This window comes from Podarcis erhardii (genome assembly GCF_964252035.2).
Source record: "Podarcis erhardii genome assembly, chromosome: 6".
NCBI lineage: Eukaryota > Metazoa > Chordata > Lepidosauria > Squamata > Lacertidae > Podarcis > Podarcis erhardii.
In genome coordinates, this window is record NC_138510.1 from 79,121,842 (window position 1) to 79,136,397 (window position 14,556).

Consider the following 14,556-nt stretch of genomic DNA (forward strand, 5'->3'; position numbering starts at 1 on the left):
ACTTGCACTGCTGTGCTTTCAAACTGCTAGGTTGGCAGGAGCTGGGACAGAGCAACGGGCGCTCACTCTGTCACGGGGATTCAAACCACCGACCTTCTGATCGGCAGGCCCAAGAGGCTCAGTGGTTTAGACCACAGCGCCACCCGCATCCCTTTTTCACAAATGAAAAGGCACCCTGTCAAGTCACTGCCCACTGCATCTCTAGAGATCTGAATGGATGACCAGGACCACAGGGAAGAAGACAGTTCTCAGCCCACATGTCATAGGTTAGCACCAGTGTAATCAATCGTGGTTGGAAATGGACCAGTGGTGTTTTAAAACTAGGAACCTATGCTTTGCACTGAAATTTCTGAACTGTTTCCAAAGGCAGTCCCACGTACAATACACTGCAGCAGTCTAGGCTGGAGGTTTTTGGCAGATCCTGTCCTTACACTGTACCTGACTGGCTATGGCAGACAAAGTTGAACATGTGAACTGCAAAGAGCAGAGTTTCAGGTCACTGATTGGCTACAGTGGGATTATCTCCAATTTTCTTCAGAGCTTGACTTCTGAAACCTTCTGAACACTATGTTCACAGGTTCATTTTGGTAGCTTCAAGGTCACAGCGTTCAATTTTTCTAAGAACCCAGCTCCAAGTGGCTCACTCAGTCACGATAAGGACTCATACATATAAATTACAAAACTCAGAATGGTACATTGCAAAGCAGCTTAAGTTGTTATAGTAACCATTGTCTGCATTTCAGAATTTCAATACATTTTTATGATAAGTGCATGATAAATAACAGACAGAAAACAGAAATGAAAATACAGATAACATAACCTGCTGGAGACTCTGCAGACAGATAAATTAAATACACCGAAGCAGGTGAAGAAATGAAAAATCTCAGGAATACAGTCTTCTATCTTAATGAGTTATATGTTGTCAATATCATGTAGTTAGCATAATGTCAATACTTATTTGGAGGCAGGGAACAATATGATCATATAGGGAGGGAAAGTGGAGCTTAGAACACCGGCAAAATATCTATTGATAGGATTTTGTGAGAGATTAATGAAATCAATTTACAGCACAATTCTGCACATATATACTCAGGCAGAAGACTCACTGGGTTTAATGGGACTCCCATGTAAATGCACATTGGACTACACAGCTTCAGTTTCATACTGAAGAATGATGTACTAATATGGCAGATGTAGCCAGCATGGTGTCTTCCAGAAGTTGTTGCACTACAATTCCCACCATCCCTGACCATTCACCATGTTGGTGGTAATCAATGGCATCATTTGCACATAATGCTAAGCCATGTTTTATTAAATCATGGCTTAGCTTTCAGTGCAATCCCTGGCCCGTGGCTTAATTATACTTTCTTTACTGTCAACTAACCATGATCAAAAGCCATGGTTTGTTGTTGGCTTATGAAACTTGGTTTGTTTTAACTATGACTTGGTGTTATGTGCAACCCAGCACCCACAATTAATAGCAGTTTGATTTGCCTGGCTGCCATAGTTGCTTACCAAAATGCAAAGGCAATAAGGCAAGAGCAGCTGGAAAACGAACCCAACTATGGAGAAACAATCCATGGTTTGTTTGATTGTCTGTGGAGCAACTTGTGGTTAACTCACGGTTTAATGGTATGTGTGAACCAGGTCAATGCTGTGGATTGGAGGCAAAGAAACACTTGATTCAAAGTTCTATGTTACATAGTGGGAGCTCTGTGCTGTTTTCAGCACCAGCCAGGCATTTCATTTCATATTGTAATTTTTAATTCCATTCTCACACGCTACAAACCCAGTGGAATTATTGAACATTTTTTCCTTTGAACTGTGGACCTCCTTGGCATACCACGGATGCACATTTTGAAAATATCCTCAGTTTCAAAAGCTGATTGTCATTCAATGTAGCAGGAAAAACAGGACCCTTTTGCATTCACATAGCTTGTTTGATGTGTCCTGCCCACAGGTTTCCTTTGCGACATCTGTTGGAGTTTTCCACGAGGACTAAAACCCTGCTTACTTTTGAACTCTGTAGTTTAATAATTCTTAGATAACACACAATATTTACCTTTTAAATATAATTAAGATTCAGAGGCACTGTCTATAACATGGCATTGAATCTGGGTCTGGGGAGATTCATATGAAGATCACAAAAGCTACTCCCCTATATCTGAGGACCATTCCATCTATGTATAGCAGGAATGGGGCACCAGTTTGCCCTTCTGATATTTCTGGACTCCAGCTCCCATCAGTCTCAGCTAGCATGGCCAGTGACCAAGGATGATGGGAGTTGGGGGGGTCTAACAACATCAGGAGGTCTGAAAGTTCCCACCTGTGATGTTTTCATTTAAAAGTTGCACTTGACTAAAAAGGTAGCAGAGAGCAGGAGTAGGTGACAATGAAATCTGATACGAAAATGGGAAATAAAGGCACACTTTGTAAAGCAGAGCATTAGGGCACTAAGGTTAAATCAAAGCTACGGCGTGACAAACTATTTTATCATCAGAGGCAGCCACTATTGTGTTCATGATGATCAGCTTTGTTTAACCCCTCTCCCTTGGCCCTAGGGCTTGATAAAGTGTGCCAAAAAATGTCATCAAGTTTAATTAAATTTCTGCAGTGCTCTATTGTAAATAGAGAGGGAGTATGCCAGGCACATATGCAATAGAAAGGTATTGGAGTGTGAAGAGCTAACATTATTGGATATGAAAAGTAATAATTTCTGTAATATTACTTCTCTCTTTCTTTAGAATTACTCACCGGAGCTCCCTTTTCTCCCGCTGGCCCAGGAGGACCCTGGGGACCAGGACGTCCCGGCAAACCAATTGGGCCAGCAGTACCAGCCGGACCACGTTCACCAGGTGAACCCTGCAATTAAAAGAAATGACCACTGAACAAACTATTTAATAACCAGAAACACTGCACAGTTTAGGACAAAGACTGCTAAAAGATTGGCAAGTGCCCTAATTCTTCTAGTGAGATGCCCTCCACATCTCTTCTTTAAAAGACAGGTGGAGAACCTCCAGTCCAATTTGGTGCATAACATTGTGTCTCCCAAGCCTTGGCTACTTGCCCCATACCTGAAGATATACAACATGAGGGCAGGTAAAGCTGTGGGTGCAGAGGAACAATGGGAAACCTTAGAATGTCCTCCTGGTTGTTCTTCCACAAGCAAGCTTGCATTCATTCAGTGCCTTTATATCTGGCACCAAATGCAAGCCTGGTTCCACTTGGAAGCTCCTCGTCCAAGTCTTGCCATTGCCTTGGAAAAGCAGGGTTTGCATTCATCACTGAATTAAATTCAGTGGCAAATGCAAGCTCTGCTAGGACAGTCTCCTCTAGGATCAGATCCAGAAAGTGCCAGAAAGCAGTGGAGTCTGGGATCACTCCAGCTGGGCTTTTGTCTCCATTGGAAATCATGCTTTCTGGCTCAGATTCAGGAACGGTATTTCACCATGTCTCTTAAGATTTGCCTCTGAGTATATATTAGATAGGGAGTCACGGTCATGCCTGATTCCTGAATTGATGTCATTCTATGGTTGCAAAGATTTATCTGCCACATTCATATTTAAAAGTTTTAGGTATACAGCTGAAAGAGCTAACAGCCAAAATACACACGGCGCTTTTGCTGTTGTAATTGCCCTGCTCCCTGGTTTCCCTGCCTCTGCTCCCTGGTTTCAGTGGCTGGAACACAGGAAACTGTTTTCTGTTGAGTCAGCCCATTGACCCATCTGGCTCAGTACCATCTCCATGTGGGCCTCTATACCTTCAGAGAGGAATCTTCCTTGGCTTTACCCAGAGATGCTAGGGACTTAGGACTTTTTGCAGGCAGATCATGTGCTCAACCACTGAGCTACACCCCTTCTCCAGGGGTCTATATTTAGTGAGTTTAATGAGTTAAGACACCCTACCATAACACATGGGGCTTCTGAGGCAGCTGAAGCCTCTACACCTTCAGAAAAACAGGTATAAATTTCTGGAGAAACCACCCATAATTCAGTGTTGCATATAGTTTGGCCCTCAGGTGGAATGTAATATGTGAAGGAGTCTTTAGCGTAAGCGGGGGGGGGGGGGGACTAATCTTCAGATGTTGTTAGTTTTCTGCTCCTATCATAGATGATGGGAGCTATTTGGAGTGTCATGTGTCCTGACCCCTGCTTATGTCGACCAAGCCAATGTTATTATGAAATTTGGCAGACAAAAAAATGTGAAATTCGCTCAACTGACTAAAAAAAAGTTGTTGACTTCTATGTTAATGTCCATGGACATTACATTTGACTACATTAGTCAAAAAACAGTGTTTTGAATGCAACATCAGACAGCACTGGAGAGCAAAAAAAATATTTCTAAGCGATTTTCCACAGTGCTTTTTATCTTTTGTTATAACAATTTAATTTCTGACTTATTTATAGAGTTTTTCTCCCCTGCGCGTAGATACACCCTATTTGTGGGTAACACAAACTTGCTGATGCTTCTAGCAAGTTCTAAACACGCTTGTATTCAAAAGACTTTTCTTTTTGTGTTTGGGCTCTTTGAATTTAAAATGCTCTTTTTGTCTGAGGGAAGCTTGTTCTAAAACGCACATAATGAAAAAGGATGTTTGTTTGTTTGCTTGCTTGCTTGCTTGCTTGTTTGCCCCTGTGTTCTCTTTCCCCCCTGACCCAGCTGGTCACATGCCTAAAATACCCAAGTCAGAATGGCAGGGGATGAGGGCTGGCCTTAAATATTCACACGGCATGACTGAGAAGCATAGAAAAGGATTAATGCTGCTTTGCTTTGATTAGGATTCCCAGGGAGTGAGAATTAAATTTCATGGCAATTAGAATCTTACCCCACAGAGGGAAGCTGGTTTGTTTTCACAAGTTGGTTGAGAAATGAATATACATGTGCAAGACTTCAAAATCAAGCAGAAGTATTCCCCCAATGGAAATTAAAAATAAAACCAATGAGGTAGTGGTCTTTCAGCATCCTCTTCCCCTGTGTGTATTTTACTGAGGTTTACTGGGAACTGACAGCTAAGCTACATGATCAAGAAACTCACAGCATGACACTTGACCATTCAGGTGTCTAAACAGGAAATACCTACATAGGAGGAATGGGGCCATGAGGCCCTGCCCTCAATATCCCAATGCACACAAGTCAATCCTGCTCTGTTCCTGGCCTTCCCATGTTGAGTGAGGAATGTCTGAAGGGACTTCTCTCTACCCACATTCAGTTGAACCATCCACAAAATTGGGAACACAACTGCTCAGAAGCTTCTACTCATCTTCCAACTGAACAGAGCAGGAGTTCCCTTCCAACCTTTCTCCACTCTCACAACCAGCAAGGCTGGAAGACCATTTACTGGCAGGGCAGGACAGACCATGTGTGGCCCAGTGCTCACTATAAGGGTTGCTATTTTTTCTTCAGGCATGATGCCTGAACAGAGGAGCTTGTGCCCCACCGGAATGTGTACAAGTAGAAATCACAAAGGAAGGCTAGCTTACATATCTTCACCCTCATGTTCCAGAAAGTTGTTTTTATGTCAGACAGAACACACACACACACACACACACATGGGTAGGACCTCCAGCTCCTTTTAAAAGTGGTACAGTCCAGTATGACCTGCATCACATTATCCTATTGTTTGCGTGTTGAGGTCCCCAAGCCACCCCAATAACTCTCACATCATACATAATTTTTGTTTAAGGTTTTTGGCATAATTTTGGCCACAACTTTATTTAAATACATAACTGTGAGTGGTTGCTTAGGCATTGGTTCCAACTATCTGTCCCCCCGTCCAGGGACAGAACTGACTTCCAGATTCCAGTGGAAGCCAGTTTGGGAAAACAATATTGAAGAGAAATGAAGCTGGGCACCAGACCCTCACCTCTCCCCGCATGCTCCCAGAGGCTTGTGCGGCCCAAGCCCGATGCCAGGGACTTGGACAAAAGCATGTAAAGCCCCTGGATTCCTTTAACAGAATTCCCTTGCAACATCAGCATTGGAGGAGTAGACACTTACCCCTCCACCAACCAATTTTTAAACCAATGCCTACTCGCAAACCTTACAAGTTGTGACCATTTGCTACGCAGTAGGCAAAAACCAAATAGCTCCAGCCAATCAGCCAAATGGACAAAATTCCTACAAGGCCCCTGCCCCAAAAGCAGGTGACCCCATGACAGGCATAGCAAGGTCAAGCGCAAAATCCCCAGTTCAGGGAGGGTAGGTGGGTGATCTGGTACACGCAGCAAAAGAGAACACCCAAAGCTGCGTGCCCAACTTTGAGCCCAACCCACAAATTGGCAACATCGAAATTTCCCCAGAAACACAAGTACCTAATCACAGCCTGTGGCAAACCAACAGATCTGCCCAACAAGAGTGGGGTGGCCTGCTAGACCCCACCGCAACACGTGCTCTCTATTAAGGAGAACACGCTTTGTGTCACTCTCCTTTTACTCTCATTGTACTGGGAAAGGAGGGAGGAAATGTCTACTGTACTCTACTCTGATGTAGCAATTTCACACCACACCTCTCTAATATTGGAGGAAACTCAGCTCTTTACCACAGACCAGAAGATTTGGTACAACTTTCGACGTACAACAGATTTTCCTGGTTTCCTGCCCTTCAGACTTTCTGGGCAGGAATAAAGGTGCGTATGAGAGAGAAGCACCAACATCTGCAATGACGGCAGAACCACTACATCAATGCTGAAGTGTCTTATCATGAAAGTAATGTCACATGTCATGAGGTTGTCATAAGCACAATGATTTTCAGCATGCAACTGGTGTAGGATTCTGATCCAGACTGGGAGCACATCAGGACCCCCTCAGCTGATTTTTCTTGAAAACAAAAGTGGACAATTTAAGAACACTCCTAATCTGGATCAGGGCCCTGCACCAGTTTCTTGCTTTCCCTCTGTGTGTGCACCTGTGATTTAAAACAGTGAGTAACATAACTTGTAGTTTGGGCCAAACTTCTACGTATTTCAGAATGAAAGGAAAGCTGGACAGAATTTCACAGCAGTCTTTCAGTACAGTAGGCTTTTCATTTTCCTGCCACTAGAGGCTTCTTATCTCTCCCCCCACCCCTTTATAATTTCTAATAAAACAAGAAAACAAGAAAATACCATTTGTCTCCTGCTGATAACAGCAGGTTTCAGATGGGCCAATATGTTTGTGTTGATAGTTCCTTCTGTTTGTCGACTCATAATTACTAGGGAATGGCTATTGACAGAACTGAATGCCATTCATTTAGATACTGTTCACAAGAGCACATGCACATAAATAAAAAAGGAAGTAATTTTTTCATACTAATATTTTTTTCATTGTCCTTCAAGCAATTCTACTTACAATGGGACCCGGTGGACCTTGTGGACCTTCTCCTCCTTTCAGACCAGCTCCACCCTACCAAAAGAAGGCATTATTTGTCATTATTACCATCGTCACTATTTGAAGAGTGACACATAGCATTTCAAAGTGTTTTATTTCATCTGTTCTATCTACAGAACATGAATAGTTTATGGGCTATTTACTGCAGAACCCTTTGTTTGTTCTACTTTATGGCAAAAGACAGAAAGAAGGAAAGAAGGAAAGAAGGAAAGAAGGAAAGAAGGAAAGAAGGAAAGAAGGAAACAAAGAAAGAAAGAAAGAAAGAAAGAAAGAAAGAAAGAAAGAAAGAAAGAAAGAAAGAAAGGAGGAGCGATGTTTACTCCCAGGAAAGTGTATACTGGACTGCAGGCCTCCTATGATTAAACCCTAGAGCAGCTTAAAGTAAAATAAAAATAGATCACTCTTCCTCTCTCCTCTAAAAGTCAAAATCTTTTTTTTTTCTAAGCTTTTTACAAAATATACATTGATTAAAAAATTTCTGACTCTTGCCACTTCTGACAAGCACTTAACCACTAACCAAGCCTTTAAGACAGGTGCCCTCAAACTTGGTCCTCCAGATGTTTTTGGCCTACAACTCCCATGATCCCCAGCTAGCAAGACCAGTGGTCAGAAATGATGGGAATTGTAGTCTCAAAACATCTGGAGTGCCAAGTTTGAGGAAGCCTTCTTTAAGAGCTAAGCAGTCAGTATATTGTAAATTGGTGTTTAGGACCTATTGAGCCTGAGATGTTGGATCTTCCCTGGCAAATCAAGTCAGGAGATACCACCTCCTGATTAACCATATCATCATCGTCTCCTCCCCATCAACGAGGAGGACAGGACAGGAAATGGCACCTCAAGAAACTGACAGAGAGCAATGCCTGAAGACACAATTAGTGCTGTACATTTAATAGACATTCATAAATTGATTTTTAAATGTCAGAAGATAATCTGTACTGTCCTTTTTATATTAAAAAAAAACCCTTAAGCACTCTTTGTGGACCTTGTTCTCTTAGCAGTTAATATAACAATGTGCTGACACCAGAAATAACTCCTACTGAGGACTTAAAGGTAAAGGTAAAGGGACCCCTGACCATGAGGTCCAGTCATGGCCGACTCTGGGGTCGCGTTGCTCATCTTGCTTTATTGGCCGAGGGAGCCAGTGTACAGCTTCTGGGTCATGTGGCCAGCATGACTAAGCTGCTTCTGGCGAACCAGAACAGTGCACGAAAATGCCATTTACCTTCCCGCCGGAGTGGTACCTATTTATCTACTTGCACTTTGACGTGCTTTCGAACTGCTAGGTTGGCAGCAGCAGAGACCGAGCAATGGGAGCTCACCCCGTCATGGGGATTCGAACCCCCGACCTTCTGATCAGCAAGTCCTAGGCTCTGTGGTTTAACCCACAGCGCCACCCGCATCCCTTCTACTGAGGACTTAACCCCATGAAAATGGGGTTGGGAACACATCCCTAATACTGTACCTGAGCTCCTGGCAGGCCTCTTTCACCTGGGAAACCACGGAGTCCTGGAGGTCCATCTTTCCCAGAGATGCCTTGAGGACCTGGATCACCCTAAGGAAACAGATCAAAAACAAATTGCAGGCAGTTCAGCCATGATTTCTCACATATGCTGGATTTTAATGGCAATGAGATTCTGCATCCACTCACATGGCAAGTTCTGAAAATCCTGTCAAATTTAAAAGAGCTGATGTTCTTTCTTTTACTAACCAATAAAGATCGGAGACGTGAACATATGCTAAGGCATTGACTTTTGTGAGTAAACTCTCTTCCTGAACTTGTTTATCATTGTTCTTTTGATCAAAGAAGCAGTTACATGACTTTTCATCTCAGCCATAATCAATCCAATGCTAGCTTACCTTTTACGTGAGGTTCGGCACTCCTAAGCACACAGTCTCAATCTTCAGTGCACCCATGCAGCTTCATTAACTGCACTTGCCACTATTGGACATTTCGGACCATTAGAATGTAGACCCATTTGGATGCTAGGGAGCATCATTCTTCCAGTGTTGAAGGCCATTCCCTGCACTAATTCCCACCACCCGGAGCGGATCTACTATAAAACTAATGAAACTTAAGCTTCATGGCCCCTAATCCCAGAGAGCCCCCAGAAGCTAATTTTGTCTGCTTTGCTTAAATCTCAGGGGTCTAGTAGACCTAATCTGAGTTGCATTGATTTGAGTCAAATTGACAGATTTTGTTGTTGCATATATTTCCATCCCAGGATTTGAGAGTCAGTAGCACAGACATTGTGACGGTATGGTGATCTGTCATGGAACAACCCCACTGAAGAAGACAACAGTGGCTAGCTAGACCTCATTGCTGGCTGGCAAGGGGTCCCCAGAATGTAGGTCCGCCACTACCCACCACTCAACCAAGTTAGATCTGAAGTGAAGTAACAATCCCCCATCCCATGTGTATCTCTGAAGCTGTGGCAAACTGCCCATTCAGATCAACACACAAGAAAATATTAGTGTGTTTTCATGCATCCAACACAAGTGCACACGCCAACACTGATACCTTAGCACCTTCTTTCCCAGCAGCCCCTGGAAGACCTTGTTCACCTGGTGGGCCTGGAGGACCAGGATGACCTCTCTCACCTATTGGGCCAGTCTCGCCAGTGGGGCCCTAAGAAACCAAAGGAACAGCATTAATTATCCCGTGCCACTGACATATTCCTTGACCTCCACTTCCAAGAGGAATACAGATAACCAATTTTCTTGCCATGTTCAAATGGCCTTCAGCATTTAAGATCTCCAAACACAGTTGTACCATGATAGCATCCTACTCCCAAAATGGTCAGGACGTGGTAGTGCTATGATGGGATAGGGGAGAAATGAGATTCAAAGGTGAGTCTTCCTAATTTGCACCTTCTGAAATAATGCACAAACCAAAACGCAGCCAACCTTTGAAATTTTGCAACGCAGTTCTCCGGCCAAATAATATGCACAAAATGCATATATCAGTGGCCAAAAAAATTGCATATAGTTCCCTAGGAAGGGATTGCGCTTCCACCAAGCATTTTAAAGGGGCTTTCAGCCACATGGCACTGAAGTTACTAGTTCTGAAATGCTGTTTTTGGAAATGAAGAAGGCGGAAGGCAACCCTTGGGCCATCTCATTAAGTATGTTATCAAGTTTGTACCATGGGATTATTGTTATGTTTTAGGATTTTCACTTTAAAATCTGCATGAAAACAGGTATATTACACCAGTGAAATTAGCCAAAATGTATAAAATAAGTAATAAATGTTGGAAATGTAAAGAAAAAGAAGGATCTTTTTATCACATGTAGTGGGAATGTAAGAAACTGAAAAGCTTCTGGGAAATGATATATTATGAGATGAAAAAGATGTTGAAATATACATTTATATAAAAAAAACCCAGAAGCATTTCTACTTGGCATTGTAGGGGAGGATATTAATAGACAGGATAATAAACTGTTTTTATATGCAGTAATGGCAGCAAGAGTACTATTGGCACAGAAATGGAAACAAGAAGAATTACCGACGAAAGAGGAACGGCACACAAAATTAATGGACTATGCAGAATTAGACAAGATGACAGGAAGGATTCGAAACCTGAGGGATAAGAGATTCTCAGAGGACTGGAGTAAATATGTGAACTATTTGAAAAGCAATTGTAATCAACAGATTACGCTAGTAGGACTGCAAGAAGTTTTGTAAGGAGGACTATGTGAAATATTGCAGAGGAAAGTATGAAGAGAATTATTAGTGAAGGACTTTTAAAAGTAATAGTAAAATTAATGAAATGCAGATTAAGTGATAAAGATTGAAAAATCTCCAGATGTGGTTGATGGAAGTCCAAAACACCTAATAAGATAAGAAAATATGTTGTATGTTTTTTGGAAATTTCATGTAAAAACTAATAAAAATATTTTTAAAAAAGAAAGAAAGAAAACAGGTAAGTTGGACCAATTCCCAAAGGTACTGGCACAGAACAGAGATGGGCTGTTCTGTCCATATCTAGCTGTGATTGCTGAATGGTAAGAATTTGAGAGGAGATGGGTCTTTAGCGCTGTGGCACCTTTCCTGCTCACTGGAAACTCCACATCCCAGTTTCTGCCATTCTTCATGTGGTGGTGAGTGGTCTACACCCTTCCTTTCTGATGCACATGGCCCAAGTGTTCAGCAAATGTGGCTAATAGCATTGGCTTCGAGTTCTGACAAAACACCAGGAAGAACTTTCTGACAGTAAGCGCTGTTAGACAGTCAAACGGTCTCCCTCGGGAGGTGGCGAACTGTCCTTCAGTGGAGGTGTCAAAGCAGAGGTTGGATGGCCATCTTTCATGGTTGCTTCTGTTGGGATTCCTGCATTGCAGGGGGCTGGGCTAGATGACTCTTTGAACTCTACAAGGCTATGATTCTGTGTTGCCATTGGTCCGGCAAGTTGGCAAACTGGTGTACAGTTACGAGGAAGTGTGTGGAGATATATTGTTTCTATTGTCTTGGGGTAATAGGAAGCCTAGCTAATTATGCAGGCTCTCTCTTATCTGGGAAGGACTCCATCAAGTAGCACTGCAAAACCCTGATTAATAGGCCGTGCTTGGATTCTGATGAAGCAATCCCAATTCAGCTCACTGCCCTCAGATATACATTTGGAAGCAAAGCAGAAACAAATGCCATTGATTCCAAAGTGTACTAAGCACTCTGTAAGACATTAGTTTAAAGGAAATTTAACGCCGTGTTTTGCCACTACATTTCCATTACTCCTATTTAAAGATAAAAATCAGAAACATCAACACAGAATGATAATGGTGTTCATGATACAAATTCATGTGCAAGCTCCTTCTAAGTTTGGCTGTACATGGGGCAATGCATATATTTTTTTCCTGGTGACAGAAAGCAACGGGCTATTTCTCTTTTTAAAAAGAAAGAAAATAAAACGCTAATACGATACAAATAATTAAAAACCCTCGCAAAGAAAGCAAATGCACAATATACCAGTCCTGTGATGGGATTTCAGTTACCTTTACATAGGTAGCCTGGTCAGGCTTTGGAAATTAAGCTTAGTCAATAAAAGTCGAGAAGGAGACACACGGTAATTCAGATAAAATGGGCAGTCAGTAAGATGCCCGCTGTTTCACTTCACTGAAGTGTTGGAAGAAACACAACAAAAATGATTCATACGACTCCTGTAGTTAAACCAGAGTAGAGAGAAATTCAGAGAGGTCTGGCCACCTAAAAGCTTTTCTTTAAGAGCTTGTTGCAATACCATTTCTAGTCAAGCCACACTCTGTGATTCCTAAAAAAAATACTATGGGTTGGATCCAGAGTTCCCATAAGTTGAAGTAAGTTCATGGCACCCTTCTACAGAAGGAAGGGTGGAAGGTGTTTTTTTTTGGGGGGGGGAGGTGGGCATTTCTTCCTTTTCCCTGCAGCCCTGGTCTGGAAGGGTTGGAGAAACTCTTGAACATCACATAAAGTAGCATGGTATGCTTCTGGAAAAAGGGCAGGTCAGGGTAAATTGACTCCCCATGGTCCTCCCTCCAGAGGGAGCTACTACTAGATAGAAGTGCCTTCCACAAATTAAAGGCACCCTTCCATTTGTAGAAGGACAAGTCTGACTCTGACCTCCTAAACTGAGCATGTATAGGTCTCCACGAACCTTCCATAATCTCTCGTAGGGTTGCTAACAATCCAGTGATACGTTTTTTAAACTTGTCCAGTAATGTGAGCAGGGTTTCCCATGATTTACAGATCCCACAGATTTCTTTTCAGGTGAATTTCTGATAAACATGCAAACCTCATCTGTTTCAGGGGACTTGCTCCAAAGCAAGTCCACCCTGTCTCAGTCCCAACTCTTGAACCAGGACACACCATGGGACAGATCTGTGATTTACTGCAAGCACTGGGTTCAATCAATCACATTCTCTGTCTCACAGTTTGCTGCAAGGGATAAACATGCTTTATAACATGCTCCAAGGAGTGGCCACACAGATCTTACTGTGTAACTGTACATAAAATGGGATGTACAAAACAACATTGTGCAGAATAGAAGATGGCTGTCACCATTAATACATGGGGACAGCCGTCTTCTCTATTATTATTATTATTATTATTATTATTATTATTATTATTTAAAAATTTCGATCGTACTTCATTTATAGATCTCAGGGCAGCTCATGACATAAAAATACAAGATAAAAAACAGTTAGCCAGGAAGTGACAGCACATCATGATGTGTGATAAAAAAGCATTTTTTATCCAGTGTGGCAGGTGCCACACTTTGAAGCTGCTCTTAGCAGCTTTATCCTCTTGAACAAAGAGGAGAGAAAGAGAAAAACAGAAAGAAAGAAAAAGAAAAAGAAAGAGAGAGAGAGAGAGAGAGAGAGAGAAAGAAAGAAAGAAAGAAAGAAAGAAAGAAAGAAAGAAAGAAAGAAAGAAAAGGAGGGAGGGAGGGATGCCTTGGACCAGGCATAGGCAACCTTTGGCCCTCCAGATGTTTTGGACTACAATTCCCATCATACCTGAGCACTGGTCCTGTTAGCTAGGGATCATGGGAGTTGTAGACCAAAACATCTGGAGGGCCAAAGGTTGCCTATGCCTTGGACCATCTCATAAGTAGCAGCTACCATTTCTTACTTTAATAAAACAACAGTAATTTCAAAAAAAAAAAAAATCTGTGTATTTCCTCCCCATTTAAAACTCCACATGGAATAGTGACAAAACAGACTTCCTTGGGGGCACATGTGGGCACGAGGCAAAAACAGTCTTGGTCTGAACATCCCCCCCATTGGTAGACTGTGTCATGGGTCAGCTTGAAAGAGGTTGCTGTGCGACAGGCATGGCCAAACTAAAGGCTCCCTCCACATTTGGTAAAGCTAAAGTTAGGCAGAAACATCATACCTGAGGTCCAACCACGCCACCAGGACCTGGGGGGCCAGTCTTGCCTTGGAAACCCTAAGAAACAAAGCAGACAATGGTTACTAATACTGACACTTCTGCACATCACAAACGGCTTTTAACTGCTGAAGAGATGAGAAGCATGAAGCACGGTGTCAGGGGAATCGTCTTTCCCCCAAGAATAAAGACTGCCATTTCTGTTATTACTGCGCGCACTTGAATGTAAAATATTGAAGACTCTTTCAAAGATCTATCATTTCCAATCATTGCGAGCTTGGCTCCTCCGCTAGCACGGTTCAAAGTGGCAGCATTCGCAGGTCGCACTTTCTG

At 42.5% G+C, this 14,556-nt stretch overlaps 1 protein-coding gene and 1 long non-coding RNA gene across 5 annotated transcripts in view; one reads left to right on the forward strand and one right to left on the reverse strand.

Annotated features, from left to right (window-relative positions):
- Positions 1-14,556, reverse strand: part of COL11A1 (collagen type XI alpha 1 chain) — a 262,353-nt gene that overhangs the window by 64,138 nt on the left and 183,659 nt on the right. For all 4 annotated transcript variants that reach the window (XM_081865627.1, XM_081865625.1, XM_081865626.1 and 1 more), the window contains 5 exons: positions 14,230-14,283; positions 9,883-9,990; positions 8,827-8,916; positions 7,326-7,379; positions 2,755-2,862 (listed from right to left, as the gene is read on the reverse strand). In XM_081865627.1, coding sequence (XP_081721753.1) covers positions 2,755-2,862; positions 7,326-7,379; positions 8,827-8,916; positions 9,883-9,990; positions 14,230-14,283 — 414 coding nt within the window. The remainder of the gene's footprint in view (positions 1-2,754; positions 2,863-7,325; positions 7,380-8,826; positions 8,917-9,882; positions 9,991-14,229; positions 14,284-14,556) is intronic.
- Positions 779-7,393, forward strand: LOC309344042. Its single transcript, XR_014157573.1, has 3 exons — positions 779-865; positions 2,745-2,855; positions 7,313-7,393. It is a non-coding gene; the product is annotated as an uncharacterized lncRNA (long non-coding RNA).